This window comes from Manihot esculenta, chromosome 9 (assembly GCF_001659605.2).
Source record: "Manihot esculenta cultivar AM560-2 chromosome 9, M.esculenta_v8, whole genome shotgun sequence".
Lineage (NCBI taxonomy): Eukaryota > Viridiplantae > Streptophyta > Magnoliopsida > Malpighiales > Euphorbiaceae > Manihot > Manihot esculenta.
The window spans coordinates 35792145-35818072 of NC_035169.2; the positions used below are offsets into that span (position 1 = coordinate 35792145).

At 36.2% G+C, this 25928-nt stretch overlaps 2 protein-coding genes across 2 annotated transcripts; one reads left to right on the top strand and one right to left on the bottom strand.

The window, feature by feature from the left end:
- Positions 1–2152: 2152 nt before the first annotated feature.
- On the bottom strand, positions 2153–3821 carry LOC110622399 (transcription factor bHLH94). The gene is made up of 3 exons (XM_021766890.2): positions 3152–3821; positions 2591–3010; positions 2153–2498 (listed from the first exon to the last, which is right to left on the bottom strand). Exons 1-3 carry the CDS (start codon positions 3674–3676, stop codon positions 2400–2402), a joined length of 1044 nt encoding a protein of 347 aa, XP_021622582.1. The 5' UTR covers positions 3677–3821; the 3' UTR covers positions 2153–2399.
- Positions 3822–23807: 19986 nt separating this feature from the next.
- LOC110622109 (E3 ubiquitin-protein ligase ATL6) lies at positions 23808–25324 on the top strand. Its single transcript, XM_021766500.2, has one exon. The coding sequence runs from the start codon at positions 24026–24028 to the stop codon at positions 25175–25177; it is 1152 nt and encodes a 383-aa protein (XP_021622192.1). The 5' UTR covers positions 23808–24025; the 3' UTR covers positions 25178–25324.
- The last annotated feature ends 604 nt before the right edge of the window (positions 25325–25928 follow it).

The window sequence follows — 25928 nt, forward strand, 5'->3', positions numbered from 1 at the left end:
CGCTATCTAAATGGAAGTCCTTGACATGCACATCATCTTTTCCATTTCCTTTTCCCACTCCCCAAACATTAAAATTTGGTCCTTTTTGTTCGCATCTTGTTATTTGTGATATTTAAATATGATAACCCTTACTCATTTCAAAAAAAAAAAAAAAGATAACCCTTACTAGAATCCTTTTCTACTTGGGGATGATTTAAATAAGACTCTTTTTGAATTCTGTTTGGTTGAGAAGAAAGAAGTCAGATCTGAAACAATGAGGAATCCATTATAAAATTCCTGGTTAGGTATTGGCAATGGCATGAACCTTCTTGAGAACGATCATTTATTTCGCAAAATGGATGTAATTGCTTCAAAACCATCATCGACAGCAATGTTCAGATGAAATTCTTGATGTCAAGTTGATAAGATTTCTCTCATCAATTAATTAGCAGAGAAAGGTTAGAACTTTAATTATGCCTCTTTTATTTTTTTAACTTTTTGATACCTTAGCTGGCATTTGGATTGTACATAAAATCTTTGGACAATTACTTTTACATCTCTAAAGTATATTAAAATTGACAGCTATGTTCTTTTATTTTTTAAATTTTAATATTTAATTTCTATATTTTCACTTCATCAAATTGAAAGTCACTTTAGGATTACAATATTTTTTTAAATTTGATAGTTAAATATAGATATTTACTATTTATTTTTGAAAAATTAAAAAAAATAAATATTAATTTTGATATAATTTAAAAATTAAAAAATACTATATATTAAATATATATTCTAGTAATTTCAAATTTAAGATTTCAAAATTAAGTTTTGAGTAAAAATTATCTTTAAAATTTAAGAGATAGTGTTTTGCTTTTTTAATGGAATTGATAGAATGGTTTATAAAATAAATAAATAAATAAATGAAGAAAGAAAATCTTATAATTTTATCTATTGGAGGATAATTGTGGTATCGTTCCTTTTACACATTCACTTTTCTGCTTTATATATTCTGTCTGATAAAAGCAAGATAATCACTTGTGCTGTTATGTCTTTATAACTTTGCTCTTCTATTTAAATAAATAATATATTGAATCTGTTTTTGTATTTTTCTTTCCTTTCCTTTTGGATGCATTAAGCTCATCCCTACTACTGCTACTTATTAAAATATTCCAAAGTTTTCTCTTTTTTTTTTTCAACAAATCATTAGAATTGTTAGAGTGAAGGAATTGAATTGGAATCTTTAACCCATTTTTTACTAAAAAACAATGTATGTAAAGACAGATGTGAAGAAAGAGAGAGCTCTCCAGTTTTACAACTTAGAATCTTCTTTATATCCTAAAAAAAAAAAAAAAAAAAAAGTTACACAGTTAGAAACATCCTCTCTTGTTCATTCCACTTTCACTCACTCACACTCAAAAATCAAAATCATTTAGCTGCCAAGAGAGGACAATTTTTCATGGTTTATACTTTTTTTTTAGATTTATTGAATCAAAAAGGAAGAGAAAAGACTTGAGTGGCTAATGCATATTACCATGCTTTAACCAAACATAAAAAATAATTATTAATGGTCCAATTCTCTTGTATATTCTGTTGTCTTAAAGACTCACAATCCCCACCAACCCATCAGCTTTTTGCCTTGGGATTCTACAAATATGAACGACTTCACCTATAATAATGTTTTCAATTTGAATGATGCCTCATCATGCATGTATGTATACATAAACAACATCCATCACCTTGATGATCATGATCTTGCATGGATTGGGTTCCCATTTGCTTGCTCGTCTGATTCAAAATATCGATGCATGTCTTTCAACTTTGTTAAAAGATGAATGCAATGATTCAGAGAAAGCTCAGCTCTCTTCTAAAGCTGTAAACCTTCTCTGTATCTGGTACTTCACCTTCATCAACCTTTTGATAGATTTTCTTGAAGCTTTTCTCTGATAAAAATCTTCATTCTCAGACTATGTATATGTGCTTATTAAATAATAATTAGATTTTCCATGTGAATTCTCTGCCACACGTATGTATATAGTTATATTAATTTAAGAAGCTAATAAATAAATAATATTTTTCTTGGCAAGATATGAAAATAATATTGGAATGGCTTGAGATCTTGAATTTTTTTTTTTTTTTGAAAGAAAAAAGGTGGTTTGAATTGACCAGCATGTGTGTATGGCTAAGACGCAAAGATGCTCATCTTCTAATAACCCCAGAAAAAGGCAAAAGGTGAAAACAGTTGTAAGCAAAGAAACAGAAACCTCCAAAATACAGCAGCATATTCTACAAAGCTAAATACTAATATTGAAATTGGAGAGACATTAGTTGCAATGAGCCTTTCAAAGCCTCAAAATCAAGAACTGCCCCAAGAAAATCAAATTACAAAATAAAAATAAAAATAAAAAACTTGATCATTTGATTTATTAGTTCATCACAGAATACTCTTCTTGAATCCTACCTAGCATCTCATACACTGCTGTAGCAATCTCATCTACTGAACTCAGCTTACAATCATCTTCTACCTGCATTCAAATTCCACAATCAAATGCTTATCTTGGCTTAATCTTCTTTTCTTTTTATTGTAAAGAAGAGATTATTTAAGTAATTAACTTACCTTAACACTCAGAGAATAAAGGACCATTTGGTGAAGAGTTGTGACATTTAAGTGAAGGATAGTAAGACGCATAGTATGTAATCCAGAAACAATTTTCAGAAGCTGCTTTGGTCTCCTTTTTGATCTGATTTTGAGATTTGCATGGCTCTCCACCATGGTCACTTCTATATCTGCAATACTTGCAGAAGACTGAGTCGCACTCATGGTTTCGTTTGCTGCTGCCGCTGAGTTTTCACTCTGAGTTGGACTCGTTATTGAGTACTGTGGGAATGTAAAGAATTCAGAGAAAGGCAGCGAAGTGGCTTCTCCTCCACCACTAGATTTTTCCTTTGTTTCTTTCTTCCCACCAAGTAGTTGCAAGCGTTGCTCTAGCTCCTTCACAAAATTAATGGCCCCTCCAATAATTGAAGCTTGGTCACCCTAGTAAGAGAAAATCCCAGAAAATATTAGCCACCATTGACGCAATTTCAACGAGCTTTTTGACTAGGAATTGTCTATAGAGAGAGAAGGAAAATGACAATATTGTAGGAGATGATGAAAGAGAGAGAAGGAAAGAGATACCCTTTGAACGTAAGAATCAGGCATTAAAGATCGGAGAACTGAGAGATACTCATTCATTTGCTTTCTTCGATTACGCTCGACTGCAATGTGGGTCATTCTCTGATTCTCGATCTCTTCTTTGTTTTTTCTACTCCTGGATCGACGTCTCTTAGCTCGAGGAGCAGCCACAGTGGATGAGGAGGAATGATCCAACAAGTGATCAGTAGCAGAAGCAACAGTAGTTAGTCCATTATTGGCATTCTCAGCATCTGGGGATGGGTTATTAGCTTGGAGCATTTCACTGAAATGAGGAAACATGGAAGAAGGTGGTGGTGGTGGTGAAGAAGAAAACTTCCAATCCCCATGAAGGAAATTTTCTGCTTGGTTCTGGAGAAAATTATCAAAAGAGCAGAGTTTATGATCATAATCATCCTTTCCCAGGGAAACTTCATCATAGGTCCAAGTCCCAGCTCCTAGCAAATTGTAGAGTTCTTTGCTAGTGTGAGCAAACAAGTCTTGCTGATAGACCACAGCCTCTAGAGCCATACTTTTTCTTTTCTTTTCTTTGTTTCTCTGATAAAAGAAAGAAGAAAAGCTTTTGTTGTTTAAATGCAACACATAGCAAAATGTACAGAAACACCAAAAAGAGAGGGGGAGTTTTGCTTTTTTGGTATTGTATTGATTGAGAAACTCAGCTTTTAAAGCCCCTTCCTTATATTATTGCTGAATCAAACATCTACAGGATATATTGCACGTGAAATAGTATTTATTTTTAATTATATATTAAATTATATACCAACATCCATTACCATATATATAAATTTAATTATTTCAATAAATATACTAATATTATAAAAAATAATTTTTCATAACTCATTTACTATTTAGTATTTTGATTCGACAATGTCTTAGTTATTGTGGTTTTATTATCATGAATATCCAATTCCTGACCTCTTTTGAATTTAATTTAACAAACAAGAAATTAAGAAATCCATACCAAAATCATTTGGCAAGAGGCCAACTAGAGAAATGTAGTTATGGTTAACTAAGATTTTGTTTCTATTATATAAAGATATGGTTGTTGTAGAAGTATCTTTAGAGATTTATAATCTTCTTGATTAGGTAGTTCTGTAATTTTAAATGTTTGGAAGATGCAAATGAGTTGTTCGATGAAATGCTCCAGAAACTTGTATATGGTAAGAGCTTTTAGCTTTGACATAGCGGATTGTGGGTATTGTAGAGCAAGTCTTCAATTAACCTCCTTCAGGTTCAGGATGATAGTGTTTAAGGTGATGGAGAGGGAGAGAGAGGGAGAGAGAGAGGTGATTTGGTAATAATAGGGTGGGACGTACGACGAGAATGCATAGAGATTTGTGAAAAATAAAAGTCTGCCAAAGCAGAGATTCCAACAGTATCACACACCAAAAGAAAGAGACCCATCTTTTTTAATATATATATATAATAAAAAAAAACCATATATATAAAGTTGTATAGCTTTGCTTCTCTGTCAGACAATGTACATTGGGAATCCATGTGACCATCTTCTCTCTTTTTCTTCCCCAAAATTTTAGGCTTTCAAATTTTTAAATTCCCATTTCAATTTCATCCAAACCCATTTAGCTTCTATTCATACATATTGTAACAAATGATATTCCATTTAATTTTTGCATTTTTTAACCCAATCTTAATAAGATAATTAAAATCTTTGGTTTTTTTGTTTTGAAATAAAACAAAACAGCAATCATTTTCACCAACCTGTATATCAAACTAATAAAGAAATTAGATTAGACCCAACTGGCTCTACTTTCAATTTATCAATTTTTATGGTTAATTCTTTAATTAAGAGATTCCATGATGATTGATTTTCTCATTATACAAAAGAGTTCAAATCAATTTGGATTTTTTTTTTAATTTTTACAATTTATTAAAGATGCATGGCCATCTTGTCCCTAATATTATTAATCAATTAATCAATCTTAGTTAGCTAATGACATGTAATTATAAGCTTTTTCAATCATTCATCTACCTTTTCTTCAATAGTTGGAACCCAAATTTAATGGTTGAGTAATTATCTAAATTATTAAAGAATTAACTAGTTAATTAGGGCAATTAATTAAAAAAAATACTGCTAATAAGAAATATATTTTTATTACTTGTAATTAATGACTTTAATTATGAGAATAAAAATGTGAAGGGGAACTAAGAATGGATTGAAAAAAGAGAAATGGAAGAAGAGCATTCATGGTTGATTGATTGGGATTTGATGTAGGTGGAGGAGGTTGCCTAGTGCAGCCAAGATCCATGCCAACCCCATATCCCTTTGCTTCCCAATCATCTTTCTTTCTTTTATTTTCATGCCACATTCCTTTCATACTTCCCAAATAATTTATTTAAATAAATATTTCTTAAAATTATTATTTAATGTAAATAAAAGTATTTAACACAATGAATGAACTCCTTTATTTTGCTTTCAATGGAGAGTGAAAAAGAATAGTAGCATTACCAAGTTTGTAGAATGAGAGTGAAAAGATTTATTATGGAAAATTACTATAGTTGAGACTAGGTCGATAATTTTAATGTTAGACACTGGTCGGTAATTAAATAGTTCATCCACAACCACTGCATTACTTTTTATTATATATAATTACAAAAATGTAAGGATATAATTAATATGCTTAACCACTAATGGAAATTTAATAAATTTTGACTCATAAATTTTTGTACTATTACATTTTTTAAAATTATTTATTTTTGAGATAATCGATACCCGTCAATTCCACACTTCTCTCCTTAAATGAAATTAGAAATTCGATCCTTTTTTTGGATTTAATTTTTTTATAATTATATATGAACACATTCTTAATCGGAATATTAATTATAGTTACCTAAGAATTTAATTAAAAATTTATATATTTTTCTTGTTAATAAAATAAGAATAAATGTTATAGTTTATAATAAAAAAATTAAGTCGAGTTGCTATTTATCTGCTCATATTTTAGCTAAAATCTCTACGTGTCATACTCGATTGTCTATTTGAGGCAATATTCCAAAATGTTTACTGCCATTTTATTCGAAAGAAAAAAAAATTCGAGTTGCCATGTTTAATCATTTCATAATTATGGTTTCACAATTCACAAACCCATATTTAAAATTAATATATATAGAATTTTATTTTGCTTATTTTTTAATATGTTTTGCAATGAAATAATTAAAAAAATATTTTTAAATTAAAAAAAATAAATTTAGTTTTTTAAAAATACGTATAAATAAAAATGATTTTATAATTCCGTAATGAAAGGAATTCTTTTTATATTTTAATTTTTTCTTTTCAACATTGCTTTGAAATATAACACATTTTCTAGCCATGTAGGTTAAATATTTATTCATTAATTATGTGAAATTTAATGACTATCACTACTGAAAAATATTTTCTTATTGATATTTTATATTAAAAAATAAATATTTGAGTGATTTATTATGGCTCTATATAGATAAATTATTAAAAAAATATAAAAAATATTTTAAACTGAGTATACAGTTTAATTCATATCAAAATAATAACTCATAATATTTTATCATTAAAAAATAATGACAATTTCATACTCATTAAAAAATAATAACGTGATAAATAAAATATAATTATTAATTAATAACTTTTAGAGAGTAAATAAAAAAAATATTGTGTGATTTCACCGTGAAAATATAATATATAGTGATATTATTTTTATATTAATATTTTTTAACTATATTTATAAACAATCATTATTTATTATCGTACTATATTATAAAATATTATTTTAATATAATTAAATGATTAAATCATAAAATAAATTTTATATATTATTTAAATAATTATTATACATATTATATAGTATAGTGTCTCATCATAATCAATGGATCAACCATATACGATGGTTAAAATGAATAGTTTCTCAGGTACGTATGGAATATTGTCTATGAATTTGACGGCATACATATGGTTAGAGAAAAACATCGGAAGTGTCTGAGAAGAAATTGGTGAGACTAACAAGACAAACAAGAAAAGGATGTAAGATAATTGCATATATAAAATCAACAATGGTTGCTGCCTTATCCTCTTTTTGTTTAGTAATTATTATTACATGTTATCTTACAAATTGAATACTAACAAATTATCACATTATGCAAAACCTAATTCAAAGCTGCTGTGTCTGTGTGAGCCTGCAGATTCATGGATATGTCATGCATGCAATCATATGTATATGTTGAAGAGGCAGCTATCTCTAAACTCCAGGCAATGGGACAAAATCATTAATGGTAACCTTTCTTTATTTCTTTCTTTTTTTTCTACAGAAATATTCTTTTATTCTCTGCCATGTCTTTTTTTCTATTATTATTTTTTTTTCCTTTTTCCTCTCTAGAGTACACATTGGACAAGCTAGCCAGCTGTATAACCCAAGTATATAAACATGAAAATACACAAACTGATTATATGTAGGAGATCGAGACATATTCCTAGGATGAACACCATGGGCATGCACATGCATGCCCATCAAATTTTTCTTGATGATCATGACCATCTGATCTGAAACAGGAAAATCAAGAGAGAATGAAAACAACCCATCATGTGAAAGAAGCTGTAGTGGGGTCAGTGTCTGATGATAATGATCTATAAAGTAAGTTTTTCATGGGTTTTGAGTAGCTTGTTTTGGACCAGAAGAAAGCATTTCAAGAAAGATGGCTCCATTAATTGAACCAGACCATCATAGGTCTCTATATATTGGTAGAATTAGTAAAAATTTCAACTCACAAAAAACCAAAGCAAAAGGCAAAAATTTTTTTGTTTCTTTTATCCCATCAAACGACCAGAATCATTGTCGTATAAATTTGCTCCATCAAATCTGTCTATATGTATTTCCCTAGCTACCAACCCTAGCATATATACATGCCTTCGATTCATCACCAATCACCATTATTACTCATTCTAAAATCCAAAAGTTTCTACACCCACATCCAATCAAATTGTTCTCAAAGCTTTATTTCTATATATATTTCATACCGACGAATATTAAAATAAGTGGTTCAATAATTTTTTTTATGAAATTAATAATTTCAAAAGCTTACAAAAATTATATATATGTGTGTTTGTAATGGGTTAACTATTGAATTAACTGAACTTCAATTGACATGAACTAATATCACTATTATCTGTTGCATTCCAACAAGAAGTTAGATGAAGTGGGACAATAATAAAAGAAAAAGTTAACAACCAACAATAATTACAAAAAGAAAATGCTTTCGCCGTCCAATTTTATTTATATGTTTATTAAGATTTTTAACTTTTTTTTTTCAAATTAACCCATTTCAATTTAAATTTAACTCAATTTATTTCTTTATTTATTTATTTTTCAACTAAATTATGCTCAAACTAAAACTTCTAAAATTAATTTTTTAAAATTATTAAGAATTTTTAACTCATTAATAATTACACCAAGAATTTTTCCAAAAAGCTAAATTGAAGATTCTCATTTTTTTTTTTTAACAGGAGGGTGAGAAGTGTAATAGATGGAGGGTAAAAAAATGTTGGTGGGGACAGAGTGGGGCCCAGTAACTGATAAAACGATTAGTAGACCGACAAAGACATAAAGGTAGGGAATTTGTCATAAAGTGTTTGGAGGAGCACAAAAAATTGTTGGTATCTGAACCGTACACGTGTCCAGTTCATGATGGGGCTTCATGGACCGTCGTCACCCTTCAAATTGCCTCTCTTCCAAGGCATTCTACAGATACAGAATCTCCCCACTCTCTCTTCCAAACAACGGCGCTTCCAAAAACCACTTCTTCCCAACACCTGGTTTCTTTTTTTTTTTTTTTAAAAAAAAGAATTTATGTATTTTATGAGAGGGTTTCAAAATTTATAAATAAGTTTCTGTGTATATTTTTTTCGTCCCTTCTAGCTAGGAAGACGATGGATTATGGACGTTGATTGATACAAGAGAGCATAGCTTTAGCAATAGGTCTTGTGCTTTTCAATCTTTCACTTTCTTTTTTATTTATTTTTTTTATTTTTTTTTATTTTAATTGGTGTCATTTTTTTCACTTTTTTATTAAAAAGAAAAATTAATGTTTTAAATACAATTTCAATAACAACCAATTAAATCTATGGTAAAATAAACTTTTTTTTTATTATATAGTGAAAAAAATGTAGGAGTATAAATAAATCAAATTATTTGTAAATTATTCGAGATTTGATTCGATTTAATAAAAATTCGACTGAATTCAATTCAATTTTTAAATGAACCAAATTCAAACTTAATTTTTAGACTCGTTTGTTAAATGAGTCAAGTTTGGCCTTTATAGTATTTGACTCATTAAAACTCCTGAGCTCTACTCGTATTCATGTACAGGCTCGCGAATAAACTTGTGAACAGTCTCGTTAAGTAAACTGAGATTATTATTATAAGAAAAATAAATTTAAATTTTGTATATATTTTTATGAGTCAAATCTAAATTTTTTAAAATTTAACTCTATATAATTTAGTTATGCTCTTAAACTAGTATATATTTAGATTATTAAAATTTAAAAACTCACCTCTATAAGTTTACAAACTAATTTGTAAATATATTTATTTAACTAAAATTATTTTAGTTTTAAATTTATTAATTTTAAATTAAAACTCATTATACATATAAACTCGTGAACTATTTAAAATTAAACTCGATAAAAATTAAATTTATCTAAATTCGTTTGCTAAACAAATCAAATTTAAATTTCTTAATACTCAACTCGAGTTCGAAATGAATAAAATTTAAATTTACCTCGAATTCAAAAAAATTTTAACGTCGACTCTGATTCCTTCACAACCTATGGGATGGTTGAGAATTTTTTTTTAATTTTTTTATTATAATTTTATATAAATAAAAATACGATGTAAACTGTTGGATGAGGAAAAGTAAGAAGAGCATAACTGGCAGGAAATGTGAAGAATGTAGGAAAGCAGTGTGTAGGATCGAAGAAGACTGTAATACCCGGCTAGACTCCGGTATCGGAATTCCTACCGTCCGGTGGAATCTCGGATGTCGGAAACCTCTAGAAGGGTAAAACCATGTTTTATGAAATGTTTTTAATGTATTTTATGTTTTAAACAAAAAGGAAATTGAGTTTTTGAATGAAAAAGACCAAAGGAGGCTTTGCCAGGTTCGGCCGCCGAAAGTGAGGTTCGGCCGCCGAACATGGTGGGGTTTTGGGAGCGCTTTAGGCCTCCGAAAGCCTTGTTTGAAAGACTCAAGGTTCGGCCGCCGAACCTCATGTTCGGCCGCCGAACATGCATGAGATGTGGGGGCACGTTAGGCCGCCTAAAGGTGACAGAACCTGCCCTATAAGAGACCCCGTGACCGAAACAGGCGAGGTTTTCTCTCCCATTTCGGCCGACGGTAAGCTTTAGCCCTCCTATGATCATTTTAAGTGTTTTCCCTCAAATCCTTTAGATCTTAACAAGTTACATCTTGTTTTTGAAGAGTTTTAAAGTTTAAGCAAGTTTTGGAGCTTTGAGGTTCAAGAACTCGAATCTCCCCATCTTCGAGCTAGGATCGTTTCTCTCTCGATCTTCAAGAGGTAAGAGCCGATCTCTAGTTCTATATGTGTTTTAAGTAAGTTTTATGCAAGTTTTTGGGGTAGAAATGCATGAGTAGGCTTGATGAGTTTTTATGAAAAATCCATGGTTTAATGTGTGTTTATGTGCAATGTGGCTTGCTTGTGTGTTGTAGTTGGGGTTTAAGCTTGTTGGAGGCCCCTAGGAGTTTGTATGCTTGAGTATGATTGTTGTAGAATAGGTTTATGCATGATTGGTTGTGTAGGGGGTTGTTTTGGGCAAGAGGAACCAAGTTTCTGCCCTTTGGCAGAAACCAGGTTCGGCAGCCGAAGGTACTTTCGGCCGCCGAACCAGCTTGGGAGGCAGCTTTAGGCTGCCGAAGTCTGCCCCCGAAAGTTTGAGTTTCGGCTCTGTCCGAGACTTTCGGCCGCCGAAGGTGCCGCCGAACATGCATGAGTTTCGTCTCTGTCTGGGAGTTTCGGCCGCCGAAGGTGCCGCCGAACCTGCCTGACTTTCGGCTCTGGAAGGACTTTCGGCCGCCGAAGGTGCCGCCGAAAGTGCCCTTCCCAGCCTTTTCTTGCATGTTTTCTAGGGATGTTTTGAGGTGTTTCTAGGAGGCTTTTGGGGGTATGATTAGAGTTATGTTCTTGTTGTTTGGTGCCTCATTTGAGTCCACCTGTGTAGGTTCGGACCCGAGGACCCGAGACCCCCGGTTGTGAGATAGTCTTTCAGAGTCCGTCGTTAAAGCTTCGGTCACCAGGTGAGTGGGATTATTCCCTAAGTTTTTAAGTAATGAATGAATGAACAAATGAATGAATCTGATAGCATACTCATGCATCATTAATGCCATGTGATGTTCAGGATGTTTGCATTAGAAATTCACGAATATGTTGCATTGCATAATTTGATGTTGATGTGGATGGTTATTGGGTGATCCATAGTCCTCTAATGTTATGTTATGATGATATGTTATGGAAGACCAGTGAGGCCCATTCTACGCCCCTGGCACTATGTAAGAGAAAGACCAGCGAGGCCCATTCTACGCCCCTGGCACTTTGGAATGTTATGATATGTATGTTATGTAAGAGAAAGACCAGCGAGGCCCATTCTACGCCCCTGGCACTTGGAGATGTGAGGACTAATGGTGACAATACCATCCTTTATGTGATTAAATGTGATGTGTTGCATTTCATGAAAGCATGTGAAGTAAAAGTTAAGTTATTCAATGTTAATAATAAAATGAATAATAATATACCTAAAAAGTGTGGAACTAAATCAAATGATAATAATAATAAAATTAAGAATAAAATACCTAAAAAGGGAGGAATTAATATCATGTTTTTTACTTTTTACTCACTGGGCTTTTTAGCTCACCCCTCTCCCCTAACCCCAGTCTTGCAGGTACTGTGTAGATAGAGAAGTCAGCAAGAGTAAGAGAAGTCTCTGTAATAGCATAGAAGTGGACATGGTTTATTCATAATGTAAAAGTATGTTATGTAATGTAATGTAAGTTATATAGTGTGCTTGACTAGAGTCTGTTGTAATCCCTTGAATACATGAGATAAATGTTTTATGATGTTTATGTAACCCAAGCCTGATATATGTTATGTACCCCATTGGAGTATTTGTTGAGAACTCCAATGAGGGGTTTATGTTATGGTTATGCTTGCACAGGCTAGGCTGGGTAAAGAAATGTTTAAATGAAAGAAAAGTTTTAATTTTTATGTATGTTTTGGTTCATGTATGGGATTGAACAGGTTCACAGGATGTATGTTTGGCTTGCTACGGGTTCCGGCGGCCTTAAGCCGACCTGAATCCTAGCGCCGGTAGCGGTCCGGTTTCCGGGTCGTTACAAAATGGTATCAGAGCCCTAGGTTCATATGGTCGGACCTAGAGTGTCGGGCTCATAGATGTTATAGAAAGGTCAAGCACAATAGGAAATCATGTCCACTAGGATAGGATGTAGAGTCCTGTCTAGAATGCAAGTATGTATGCCATGAGATATGCTATGATTATGATGTGTATATGATGTGGGTTCATGTGTTTCCACATGAACCATCTGATGCTAATGTTTTGTTATCTGTGCTGTTTTTCAGTAAACAGAATGCGAGGAACTCGTCGATCAGCTAGATTGACTAGAGTACCACCGGAGGATGAGGGCACGAGCGCCCGTCCTCCAGCATTGCCAAGGGCAATGTCAAGCAGGTCCAACAGAGACAGAACAGTGAGGGACCCTAGAAGGTCCTTGGATCTGGGTAGAAGCAGATCAGTAAGGGGTACAGTTCAGGAAAGAATGTCAGTTGATGGAGAAGAAGAGATGGATGTGGAGCAGAGGAGGGACGGTAACCTTGGTGTAAACATGCCAGAAGAGGGCATGGGTGAGTCTCAGGGAGGCACTCAGGCCTCGGGGTTTGTTCTACCACCCCAGTACCCACCTTTTTCACCATACCCCGGGTATTCGATGGGAAGTACATCGGATTACCCCAGTTTTAATCATTACCCTTCTCACATGCCATACCCACCTTTCTACCCACAGTATCCACAGTACCCTATGTACCCACCTCCATCCTTCCATCCAGGCACGGCAAACCCTATCCCAGGGGATGTCGCACCACCACCACCAGCAGAACCCACAGTTCCAGAAACCCAAAGACCTCAACCTACCTCATCTAGAGGGAGCAAGGCCAAGATGACCGACTACATGAAGTTGGGTGCTCCCCAGTTTGATACAGGTGATGATCCGTTTGTGTACCTGGAGAAGGTCAAAACAATTACAGATGAGATAGGTGCTGATGACAGCAGAGCCATTCAGATGGCTGGTTTCACCCTGAAATGCAAAAAGGCCCGTGAGTGGTTCAAGGGCTATGTGAAACCGAGGGTGGACAGTCTTTCGTGGGAGGAGTTTGCGAATGAGTTCGCAGGATGGGCTTTCCCTGACAGTTCCAGGGAACTGAAGATGATTGAGTTTGAACAGCTGAAGCAGACAGATGAAATGGGTGTCGATGAGTACACCGATAGATTCTTAGAGTTGTTGCCGTTTGCTGGGCAACATCTGGACACAGATCCGAAGAAGTCAAGGAGGTATATCATGAGGCTCCATTCTAGGTATTCCTCCTTGGTTCAGTCAGCTGATAGAGAAAGTTTCCATACCATTGTAGACATGGCCAGGAGAATGGAGGCTAGTGCCGTAATAGAGGGAAAAGTTAAACAGTCAGTGGCACAACCTTCTGGTTCTAAGACCCCAGGTGGGGGAAGGATAGATCCTTCATCCTTGAGTTCAGCTAGTAAGAAGTGGAGCAGTACCACTAAGAAACCAAAGAAGAATAAGTTCTGGAGCAAGATCAAATCAGGTCTGGGACTAGGAAGTGGCTCAAGCTCTGGTGCTGATAATGCAGTGTGTGCACGGTGTGGTAAGCTACACAGAGGGGTATGCCGTTTTGGGACAACAGCCTGCTACAGGTGTGGGCAGGAGGGACACATGTCCATGGAGTGTCCTAGAGCAGTTCCTATGGCACGGCCCCAGCAGACTACTTCGGGTAGTGTGGCACAGCCAGCAGCTTCAGCCGCGACACAGGCCAGTGGCAGAGGCCGAGGGAGAGGGTCAGCCTCTTCTTCATCAGCTTACAGAGGGGAAGGTCCGTCAGCTCCAGCACGGATCTTCACTATGACACAGCAGGAGGCAAACGCATCCAACACCGTGGTGTCAGGTAATATCATCATTGGTTGTTCAGATGCTTATGCCTTAATGGACCCGGGTGCATCCCATTCTTTTGTTTCTCCGAGAGCGGTCGAGAGGTTGGGTTTGATGGTCTCTGGGTTAGAGTGTCCCCTATGGGTTAGTGGACCCAAGTGTGACCCGTCAGTGGCGGAGTCAGTCTGCCAGTACAGTCCAGTTTTCATAGAGGGAAGATGCCTATCCGCCGACCTTGTGGTTCTAGACTTGACAGATTTTGACGTCATTCTAGGGATGGATTGGCTATCTACCCATGGTGCTACCTTGGATTGCAGAGACAAGGTAGTTAAGTTCAGATGTCAGGATGGGTCAGAGGTTGTCTTTAGAGGAGACAGGGGGAGTACACCTAGAGGTTTGATATCAGCCCTACAGGCTCGTAGGCTGCTCAGGAGGGGTTGTCAGGGTTATCTAGCTCATGTGAGAGAGCTAGACAGAGATGTCAGAGAGCCCGCCTCAGTGCCTGTGGTTAGAGAGTTCTTAGATGTCTTCCCAGACGAACTGCCAGGTTTACCGCCTCCTAGGGAGATAGAGTTCGAGATAGAATTGATGCCAGGAACCAGACCGATCTCTATCCCTCCCTACAGGATGGCGCCAGCAGAGCTGAAAGAGCTTAAAGAACAGTTGCAGGAGCTGGTAGATAAGGGTTTCATCCGACCGAGTACCTCACCCTGGGGTGCTCCAGTGTTGTTCGTGAAAAAGAAGGATGGATCCCTTAGACTTTGTATCGACTACAGACAGTTGAACAAGGTCACTACCAAGAACAAGTACCCGTTGCCTAGGATCGATGATCTATTCGACCAGCTAGCAGGAGCAGGTTGTTTCTCCAAAATAGATCTGAGATCTGGGTATCATCAGCTGAGGATCAGAGATGAGGACGCGCCGAAGACAGCTTTCAGAACCAGATATGGGCACTATGAGTTCCTAGTGATGCCGTTCGGGTTAACAAACGCCCCTGCAGCATTCATGGATCTCATGAACAGAGTATTTAGCCAATACCTGGATCACTTCGTTATTGTCTTCATAGATGATATCTTAGTGTATTCCAGGAATGCAGAAGAGCATGCCCATCATCTGCGGTTGGTCTTGCAGACTTTGAGGGAACATGGCTTGTATGCCAAGTTCTCTAAATGTGAGTTCTGGCTGAGGAGCATTTCGTTCTTGGGGCATGTAGTGTCAGAGAATGGTTTTGAGGTGGACCCCAAGAAGACAGAAACTGTGGCTAACTGGCCTAGACCCACTTCAGTGACAGAGATTAGAAGTTTCTTGGGTTTGGCTGGTTACTACAGGAGGTTCGTTCAGGACTTCTCAAAGATAGCAGCTCCTCTGACCAGGTTAACCAGGAAGAATCAGAAATTTCTGTGGACCGACCAGTGCGAAGAGAGTTTTGAAGAACTTAAGAAGAGGTTGACTTCAGCACCAGTTTTAGCTCTGCCATCTGGTGATGAGGACTTTACAGTCTTTTGTGATGCGTCCCGTGTGGGACTGGGTTGTGTACTGATGCAGAATGAGAGGGTGATTGCTTATGCTTCTAGGCAGCTGAAGAAGCATGAGTTGAATTACCCCACACATGACCTTGAGATGGCAGCGGTAATCTTTGCACTCAAGATGTGGAGGCACTACCTCTATGGGGTAAAATGTGAGATCTTTACAGATCATAAGAGCCTGCAGCACATCCTGAGTCAAAGAGATTTGAATTTGAGACAGAGAAGATGGGTAGAACTGCTCAGTGACTACGATTGCAAAATCCAGTATCATCCGGGTAAGGCTAATGTAGTAGCTGATGCCTTAAGCCGGAAATCACTCGGCAGTCTATCCCACATCACGGCAGAACGAAGACCAGTAGTAAAGGAGTTCTACAAGCTCATCGAAGAAGGGCTGCAGTTAGAGTTGTCGGGTACAGGTGCCTTGTTGGCTCAGATGAAAGTGACACCCGTGTTCCTTGAGCAAGTTGCTCAGAAACAGCATGAGGACCCCGAGTTAGTGAAGATTGCCAGGACTGTTCAGTCAGGCAATGATAGTGAGTTCAGATTCGACAGTAAAGGGATCCTCCGCTATGGGAGTCGATTATGTGTACCAGACGACATAGGGCTAAAAGGAGACATTATGAGAGAGGCTCATAATGCAAGATACAGCATTCACCCCGGAGCCACCAAGATGTATCAAGATTTGAAAAAGGTTTATTGGTGGCCAGCAATGAAGAAAGAAGTGGCACAGTTCGTGTCAGCCTGCGAAGTGTGTCAGAGGGTGAAGCTGGAACATCAGAAGCCAGCTGGAATGCTTAACCCGCTACCTATTCCAGAATGGAAATGGGAAAATATAGCTATGGACTTCGTAGTAGGGTTACCAGCGGCGTCCAACAGAGTGGACTCCATATGGGTGATTGTGGACAGACTCACCAAATCTGCTCACTTCATTCCTGTCAGGAGTGGCTATTCTGTGGACAAGTTGGCGCAGGTGTATGTGGACGAGATCGTCAGGCTGCATGGGGTTCCCGTTTCGATAGTGTCAGATAGAGGGCCCCAGTTCACCTCCAGGTTTTGGCGGAGTCTGCAGAATGCCATGGGTACTAGGTTGGATTTCAGTACTGCCTTCCACCCCCAGACTGATGGACAGTCAGAAAGGACCATCCAGACTATCGAGGATATGCTCAGAATGTGTGTGCTGGACTTTGGCGGTTCTTGGAGGCAGCATCTACCTTTGGTGGAGTTTGCCTACAATAACAGCCATCATGCTAGCATCGGGATGGCTCCATATGAAGCTTTGTACGGAAGGAAGTGCAGATCACCTGTTTGCTGGGAGGAAGTTGGAGAGAAGGCCTTGGCAGGGCCTGAGCTAGTAGAGATTACCAGCAGGGTGGTACCCATAATCAGAGAAAGAATCAAGACTGCTGCAAGCAGGCAGAAGAGTTATACAGACTACCGCAGAAGGCAGTTAGAGTTTCAGGAGGGGGATCTGGTATTGCTCAAGGTGTCTCCAATGAAGGGAGTGGTTCGCTTCGGGAAGAAAGGTAAACTAGCCCCACGATACATCGGACCCTTTGAAATCTTGCAAAAGATTGGGAATGTGTCGTACAAGCTAGATTTACCTGCTTCAATGGCAAGAATCCATCCGGTCTTCCATGTTTCGATGTTGAGGAAGTTTGTGTCAGATCCGAGCAAGGTTCTTAGTGAGCCTGATGTGGAGGTCCAAGAGGATCTCACCTATGTTGAACAGCCAGTACGGATCATAGACACGCAGATCAGAAAGTTAAGAAACAAGGAAATCCCGATGGTGAAAGTCCTGTGGAACCACCACAACTTGGAAGAGTGCACTTGGGAGACACGGGAGTCTATGCTCCAGCAGTACCCTCAGCTCTTTTAAGGTTAGATCCCTATGTGTTGATGTGCTTAGTATGTATGTTATATGTTTGCCATGTTATGTGTTGTTTGGTGAACATTCGGGGACGAATGTTCTTAAGGGGGGAAGAATGTAATACCCGGCTAGACTCCGGTATCGGAATTCCTACCGTCCGGTGGAATCTCGGATGTCGGAAACCTCTAGAAGGGTAAAACCATGTTTTATGAAATGTTTTTAATGTATTTTATGTTTTAAACAAAAAGGAAATTGAGTTTTTGAATGAAAAAGACCAAAGGAGGCTTTGCCAGGTTCGGCCGCCGAAAGTGAGGTTCGGCCGCCGAACATGGTGGGGTTTTGGGAGCGCTTTAGGCCTCCGAAAGCCTTGTTTGAAAGACTCAAGGTTCGGCCGCCGAACCTCATGTTCGGCCGCCGAACATGCATGAGATGTGGGGGCACGTTAGGCCGCCTAAAGGTGACAGAACCTGCCCTATAAGAGACCCCGTGACCGAAACAGGCGAGGTTTTCTCTCCCATTTCGGCCGACGGTAAGCTTTAGCCCTCCTATGATCATTTTAAGTGTTTTCCCTCAAATCCTTTAGATCTTAACAAGTTACATCTTGTTTTTGAAGAGTTTTAAAGTTTAAGCAAGTTTTGGAGCTTTGAGGTTCAAGAACTCGAATCTCCCCATCTTCGAGCTAGGATCGTTTCTCTCTCGATCTTCAAGAGGTAAGAGCCGATCTCTAGTTCTATATGTGTTTTAAGTAAGTTTTATGCAAGTTTTTGGGGTAGAAATGCATGAGTAGGCTTGATGAGTTTTTATGAAAAATCCATGGTTTAATGTGTGTTTATGTGCAATGTGGCTTGCTTGTGTGTTGTAGTTGGGGTTTAAGCTTGTTGGAGGCCCCTAGGAGTTTGTATGCTTGAGTATGATTGTTGTAGAATAGGTTTATGCATGATTGGTTGTGTAGGGGGTTGTTTTGGGCAAGAGGAACCAAGTTTCTGCCCTTTGGCAGAAACCAGGTTCGGCAGCCGAAGGTACTTTCGGCCGCCGAACCAGCTTGGGAGGCAGCTTTAGGCTGCCGAAGTCTGCCCCCGAAAGTTTGAGTTTCGGCTCTGTCCGAGACTTTCGGCCGCCGAAGGTGCCGCCGAACATGCATGAGTTTCGTCTCTGTCTGGGAGTTTCGGCCGCCGAAGGTGCCGCCGAACCTGCCTGACTTTCGGCTCTGGAAGGACTTTCGGCCGCCGAAGGTGCCGCCGAAAGTGCCCTTCCCAGCCTTTTCTTGCATGTTTTCTAGGGATGTTTTGAGGTGTTTCTAGGAGGCTTTTGGGGGTATGATTAGAGTTATGTTCTTGTTGTTTGGTGCCTCATTTGAGTCCACCTGTGTAGGTTCGGACCCGAGGACCCGAGACCCCCGGTTGTGAGATAGTCTTTCAGAGTCCGTCGTTAAAGCTTCGGTCACCAGGTGAGTGGGATTATTCCCTAAGTTTTTAAGTAATGAATGAATGAACAAATGAATGAATCTGATAGCATACTCATGCATCATTAATGCCATGTGATGTTCAGGATGTTTGCATTAGAAATTCACGAATATGTTGCATTGCATAATTTGATGTTGATGTGGATGGTTATTGGGTGATCCATAGTCCTCTAATGTTATGTTATGATGATATGTTATGGAAGACCAGTGAGGCCCATTCTACGCCCCTGGCACTATGTAAGAGAAAGACCAGCGAGGCCCATTCTACGCCCCTGGCACTTTGGAATGTTATGATATGTATGTTATGTAAGAGAAAGACCAGCGAGGCCCATTCTACGCCCCTGGCACTTGGAGATGTGAGGACTAATGGTGACAATACCATCCTTTATGTGATTAAATGTGATGTGTTGCATTTCATGAAAGCATGTGAAGTAAAAGTTAAGTTATTCAATGTTAATAATAAAATGAATAATAATATACCTAAAAAGTGTGGAACTAAATCAAATGATAATAATAATAAAATTAAGAATAAAATACCTAAAAAGGGAGGAATTAATATCATGTTTTTTACTTTTTACTCACTGGGCTTTTTAGCTCACCCCTCTCCCCTAACCCCAGTCTTGCAGGTACTGTGTAGATAGAGAAGTCAGCAAGAGTAAGAGAAGTCTCTGTAATAGCATAGAAGTGGACATGGTTTATTCATAATGTAAAAGTATGTTATGTAATGTAATGTAAGTTATATAGTGTGCTTGACTAGAGTCTGTTGTAATCCCTTGAATACATGAGATAAATGTTTTATGATGTTTATGTAACCCAAGCCTGATATATGTTATGTACCCCATTGGAGTATTTGTTGAGAACTCCAATGAGGGGTTTATGTTATGGTTATGCTTGCACAGGCTAGGCTGGGTAAAGAAATGTTTAAATGAAAGAAAAGTTTTAATTTTTATGTATGTTTTGGTTCATGTATGGGATTGAACAGGTTCACAGGATGTATGTTTGGCTTGCTACGGGTTCCGGCGGCCTTAAGCCGACCTGAATCCTAGCGCCGGTAGCGGTCCGGTTTCCGGGTCGTTACAAAGACAATGTTGAACAACTACATACACATGAACTACTGAACTTGTAATTATTATTATTATTTTTCCATGACGGCTGACATGAACATCTCTTCATCTCTTCTCTTGTGTGTTCATGAGACAATAGTATGTATGTTGTAATCTTCCAAAACATCTGACACCAATTATTATACATATCTGTTGGCTTACAATTATTTATATATACATATAATTTTATAAAATAAAAAAAAATTACTAATAATTACTGATGATTAGGATTAGGATTAGGATTAGGAGAGTAATGATGTTGCTTTAAACCTAAACAAACTTCCAAATATGATCACATTAGGCCTAGAGAGAGAGAGAGAGAGAATGCATTGTTTTGATATCCAGGCTGTTAAATTTTTTACACATGGACCCCAATTTTGAAGTTGACATTTGCAAAAAGAAGGGAGAAATTATTACTTCTTTTTGCTCATAATTTCATAAATAAAGTCTTGAAGAAAAAAGTTATATAAAAATTTTGAGATTTTTATTTAAAATTAAATGGAAATAATGGGTAAAAGAAAAAATATTGTAGAGAGAGCCTCCACATGCTTAGTATTTAATTATTGGAGGGGTTTCAGCTAATTTTTCCATTTTTGGAGGATCATATCATGTGGGATATAAATTTTTTTATATATTCAATTGAAAATAGAAATATTAATTTTTTAAAATTAAAATTATTAAGATTTAACATCTATGGAGTGAAGTGGTCCAAAGGCAAGGACAAGGCCATATGGCTGAAATGAATAAAGATGAAGAGAAGACTGGTTTTGGCACAACATTTAAAATGAGTAGTTAAATGATTGAAATCTAAGAATATGAGTGGTGACACACATCTGACAATCTCAGTGAGATTTTGCAGAGACCTCACTCTCTCTTTTTTTTTTATAACTAAAAAGAAAAGTGATATACTCTATGGGCCATCCCACTATGTGGTCCATGGACCTGTAATTTTCACCCAATCTTTTTGTAACACATTCAGCCCTTTTTGGTATGTGGGAGTTGGGTCAGGGTTTCACTTTTTTCTGCTACACCCATATGCAGATATCACATGGGTCCCCTATTTCATTTGCAAATTCATTATTCAATTTTTGGAGGGTAAATTTTGTTTCAAATTTTTTATGTACAAAACTACAACTGGCTCCCAAGATTCCAAAAGGCAAAGCAACACAAATCCTTTCATAAAAATTGAATCTTGATGGTAAGTTTGTAAATGAGTTGTAGTTTTGAAGCCCACTTACTGAGATTGGCCGAGAACCTCAAAGAAAAAGCCATGGCTTTTTGGAGCATGAAGCTCATCTTCATAGAGTAAATGGGCAATATGATTATGGGACAGCCCTTCAAGTTTTGCATGAAAAATTTGAAGTGTGTAAATAGGGTTTTGCAAAGTTGGATTCTTTTTTGCTAAGCAGAGTCCTTTACACACCAAGTGATTGACTTTGAAATGAAAAAGGCCCAATTAAAATGGAACATTCTATTTCATTTTTTTTTTCATTTAAATATCATTATTTCTTAGTCACCACTATACTCACAAGATATGAATGCTATGATGAATCTTGTAGCATGGTGGTGGTGGTGAGAATGAGGTCAAAGTCAGGCAGTGGCCAAGTTTTGGGAAAGTGGGAATTAGAAAATTAGTTATTTTTGAGAGTGGTCAACTTCTTCTAGATAACTTGAAAGAATGTGATCATGGATGATGCAATCAAGTATTAAGATTAGTTTGAAATTTTCAAAGCTCTTGAGTTTTGACTTTTGGTAACTCTAGAAAAGTATACAAGTGGTGGCTTCCATTAATGTGCTCTCTGTTTCTGTTCAGATTTGGCATGAAATACCCACACAAGATGCTTCATCTATTTTTCTTATCAAGAACCAAAATTCTTGCACCCTAAATAATTATTGTTTTATTTTATAATAATTTTTGAAAAATTCAATTTATTTTAATTTCAATAATTTTTATTTTATAAAAATTGATTTAAATTGTTTTTTTTATAAATTAATAATGTAAAACGAATATAAAGATTTAAATGTAATTTATTTATATAATTGATGTGTTTCGGTTTTGATGCTATACTATTATTTTATTACACAAACTAATCACGTGTATACGTTACTATAAATAGATGGAGATTAGTTCAAATCAATTAATTTAATTATTATGAATAACGGTAATCTAAAAATAATAAAATTATAAATTAATTAATTTTTTAAAAATCAGAGACCAATCAAGTTCATGAAATTAAACATTATTAAATATATTGGCAATTTGGCACCAGTTGCCAATGCCATCATCTGTCCTCCCCCCAACTTCTTGACCATTTCCTAATGAATCCACTTTTGGAATCTCATCTCATTGCTTCTCCATAATTTATTTCATATGCATATATGATGGATTCCTACCACCTTCATTTTTAGTTGCCTTTTATTCTTTTGAACCAGAAAAATATAAAACTATTACTTTTTTTTTAATTTATTGGAGTAATAAAAAAACTTAGAAAAATACTTAATAATTCTATTTATTTTAATTAACAAAAATATCAACATATATTGCTTATATTCATTTTACTCTTAAATAAAAACTATTTTTTTTTATAATTTATAGTATTATTGAGAAAATGGAATTATCAAAGTAAAACTTGAATATTAAATATATTGGACTACTAAAGCTTAATTTGGTGAACCCATGTGATAACATACTAGCATATGATATTTTATTTAAATGTAATTACCTAATATAATTGATAGATGCCTCGTTTCTATAAAATAACTTAATTGAATTAAGATAAATAATTTATTTAAAAAAAACTATTTAATTTTTTTAAAAAATTATGAAAATATTAACAATAAATAAACAAAATTTTAATATTTTTTAAAAATTTTAAATTCCTCATATAAGTTGGCCAAAGCCAAAAGAAAGAGCTTCATTAAAATTTTATATGATACGCCGCCAGCCTTTATCCCATTTTGGAATTAAAAGTGCTGGTCCTATCTGGATTATTACTTTAATATTACTTAACCATTTTTAACGTATAATATATCAGTATTCTTTATTATTCCTTTTTGTCATCGTTTATTTTATAAAAAAATTAAATAAATTATTATAAAGTCATGAAAATTTCAATTTTTTATAAAAATAAGTTTTTTATATTTATTCAAAAAAATTAATTAAATTTAATTTTTACGAAATCTTTTATCCGAATTATTTTTTTAATTAATGCAACCTTTGAAATTGCTTTTTAACAGTTTCTTAAAATTTTCCCCCTCATATCAACTCCAATTTAAATATTTAATTCAGTATATTATAAATTTTAGGTCTTAGCCAAGCTCCTTAGAACCTTCCCTGTCGAAAAAATTGAAATGCCAGGAAGCTCACCAGTCACCACTTTTGAAAATCCTTCATTTTGCGACACGAAATACCAATGAAAGTCCATCCAGTGGAACCCACCTCTTTCAAAGTCTTTGTTTTGATTCCCACGACACTGCTCCGTGCCTCCATCGCTTCTCTTCCCCTTTCTTTCATTTATAAACCAAACCCTTCTCTCTCCGTTTCACTCATTTCTCCTTCTTCTTCTTACCATGCCCTCTCCCCCGCACGCTGCCATCTGAATACCAATAAAAGGGTATTTTTCAAATTCAATCTTCACTCAAGATCGCTTAAGCTGGGCTTCTGCAACTACAGATATGAGTTCATTTACTCATCAACGTGGGATTTTTTCCCTCTCAATTATTTTCCTCCTTGCATCTCCTTTTGCCGTAGCTCAAACACCTTCTGACTCGCAGGACCCTTATGGTTATGCTCGCGTTACTCCTTCCATGGCTATAATCATCGTCGTCTTAATTGCTGCGCTCTTCTTGATGGGGTTTTTTTCTATTTACATACGCCACTGCTCCAGCAGCAGTGGTGGAGCGAGCGTGCGGGCGCTAGCAAATGGGGGTCGCTCCCGACGCGCTGCTGCTTCGCGTGGGCTTGATCCTGCTGTGATCGGGACATTTCCGACTTTGGTGTACTCGGAGGTGAAGGGTCTCAAGATAGGAAAAGGGGCGCTGGAATGCGCGGTTTGCTTGTGTGAATTTGAAGACGATGAAACGCTGCGTTTAATACCTAAATGTGATCATGTGTTTCACCCTGATTGTATCGACCTTTGGTTAGCATCTCACACCACGTGTCCCGTTTGTCGAGCTAATTTGACACCCCAACCTGGTGACCCACCGCCGCAGCTCACCGATGCGACTCCGGAATCAGACATCGAAGCTCAAAACGATGCCGTAATACAATTGGAACCAGAAGTCTGCGACCATAATGATACCGACGGAAATGTGCTAGTGGCAGCGCCGGAGCCTGAGGTTATGAGCGTGAACAAAACTTTGAATAGGAACCGTACACGTGGATCAAGATCAGGTAGGCCGCATAGGTTCCCACGGTCACACTCCACTGGACATTCTCTGGTCCAACCAGGCGAGAACACCGATCGGTTCACTCTGAGATTGCCGACTGAGGTTAGAAAGCAGATAATGAAGCGGGAATTGAACCGGACAATGAGCATGGTGGTGTTTTCAAGAGAGAGGAGTTCCAGGAGCGGCTATAAACCTGGAGGCGATGGAGGAAGCAGTAGAGGGAAGCATAAACGGCTTGAACGGTTGGACCAGGGAGCTAAATCGGACCGATGGGTTTTTAGTGTTGCTCCACCTTTTTTAGCAAGAGCGTCGTCGTTTTTGACGAGAGCTTCATCCTCTGTCAGGTCGCCAAAAGTGGCAGCCGCTGACGGAGAAGGGACTTCGGCACGACCGGTAGAGTCGGATAATGCGGCTGAACCAAATCGACCTCCGGTGTGAAGGCTTTTTTTTTTTTGAATATGTGAAAAATGTTTATATTAGTTTATTGATTTTTATTATCTTTAATGTATTATATTAATGGAGCAATAGGAGAGGTGTAGCGAATTTGAGAAAGTGGAATTCTATTTTTGTTAATTTGATGATTTATGACTAGTAACGAAATTATAATTATTTTATCAGATTAGTCCAAAGTCTATTCCACAATTGGAATAAATATTGAATAAAATTCATAATTTTTTATTCAACGAGAAATTCATAATTTAATTCAAAATTTATAAAAATATTATACTAAATATTTCATTAATTAGTCTACCTGAAAATCTCTTTCTCATTTATCTCTTTAAAGTTTTTTTTTTTTTTTTTGAAGTTGCAATCACAAGGTTAATCTCTATGATATTTTATTTTATATTACAAACAATCACATCACTATTGACTAGTTCATTTGTTAGATATTTTATTATTATTTTTAACACTTAAGCTTTATATTTTGAAAAATAAACAAAAATATTTTTTAAAATTTAATTATATTATACTTTTTTGTCTTTTTTTTTTAAATTTAATTGTTAGTCAATAGGCTAAATTATAATATTTTTGTTTAGTATTTTATAATATATAAAACTCAATTATTAATTATAATAAAAAAGAGAAACCAAAAAGTTATTTAGGCTTAATTATAATACATATAAAACTCAATTCCTTTATGTTAAACACCAAAAAACTTTCAGTCCAATGATTAACTATAAAATATTCA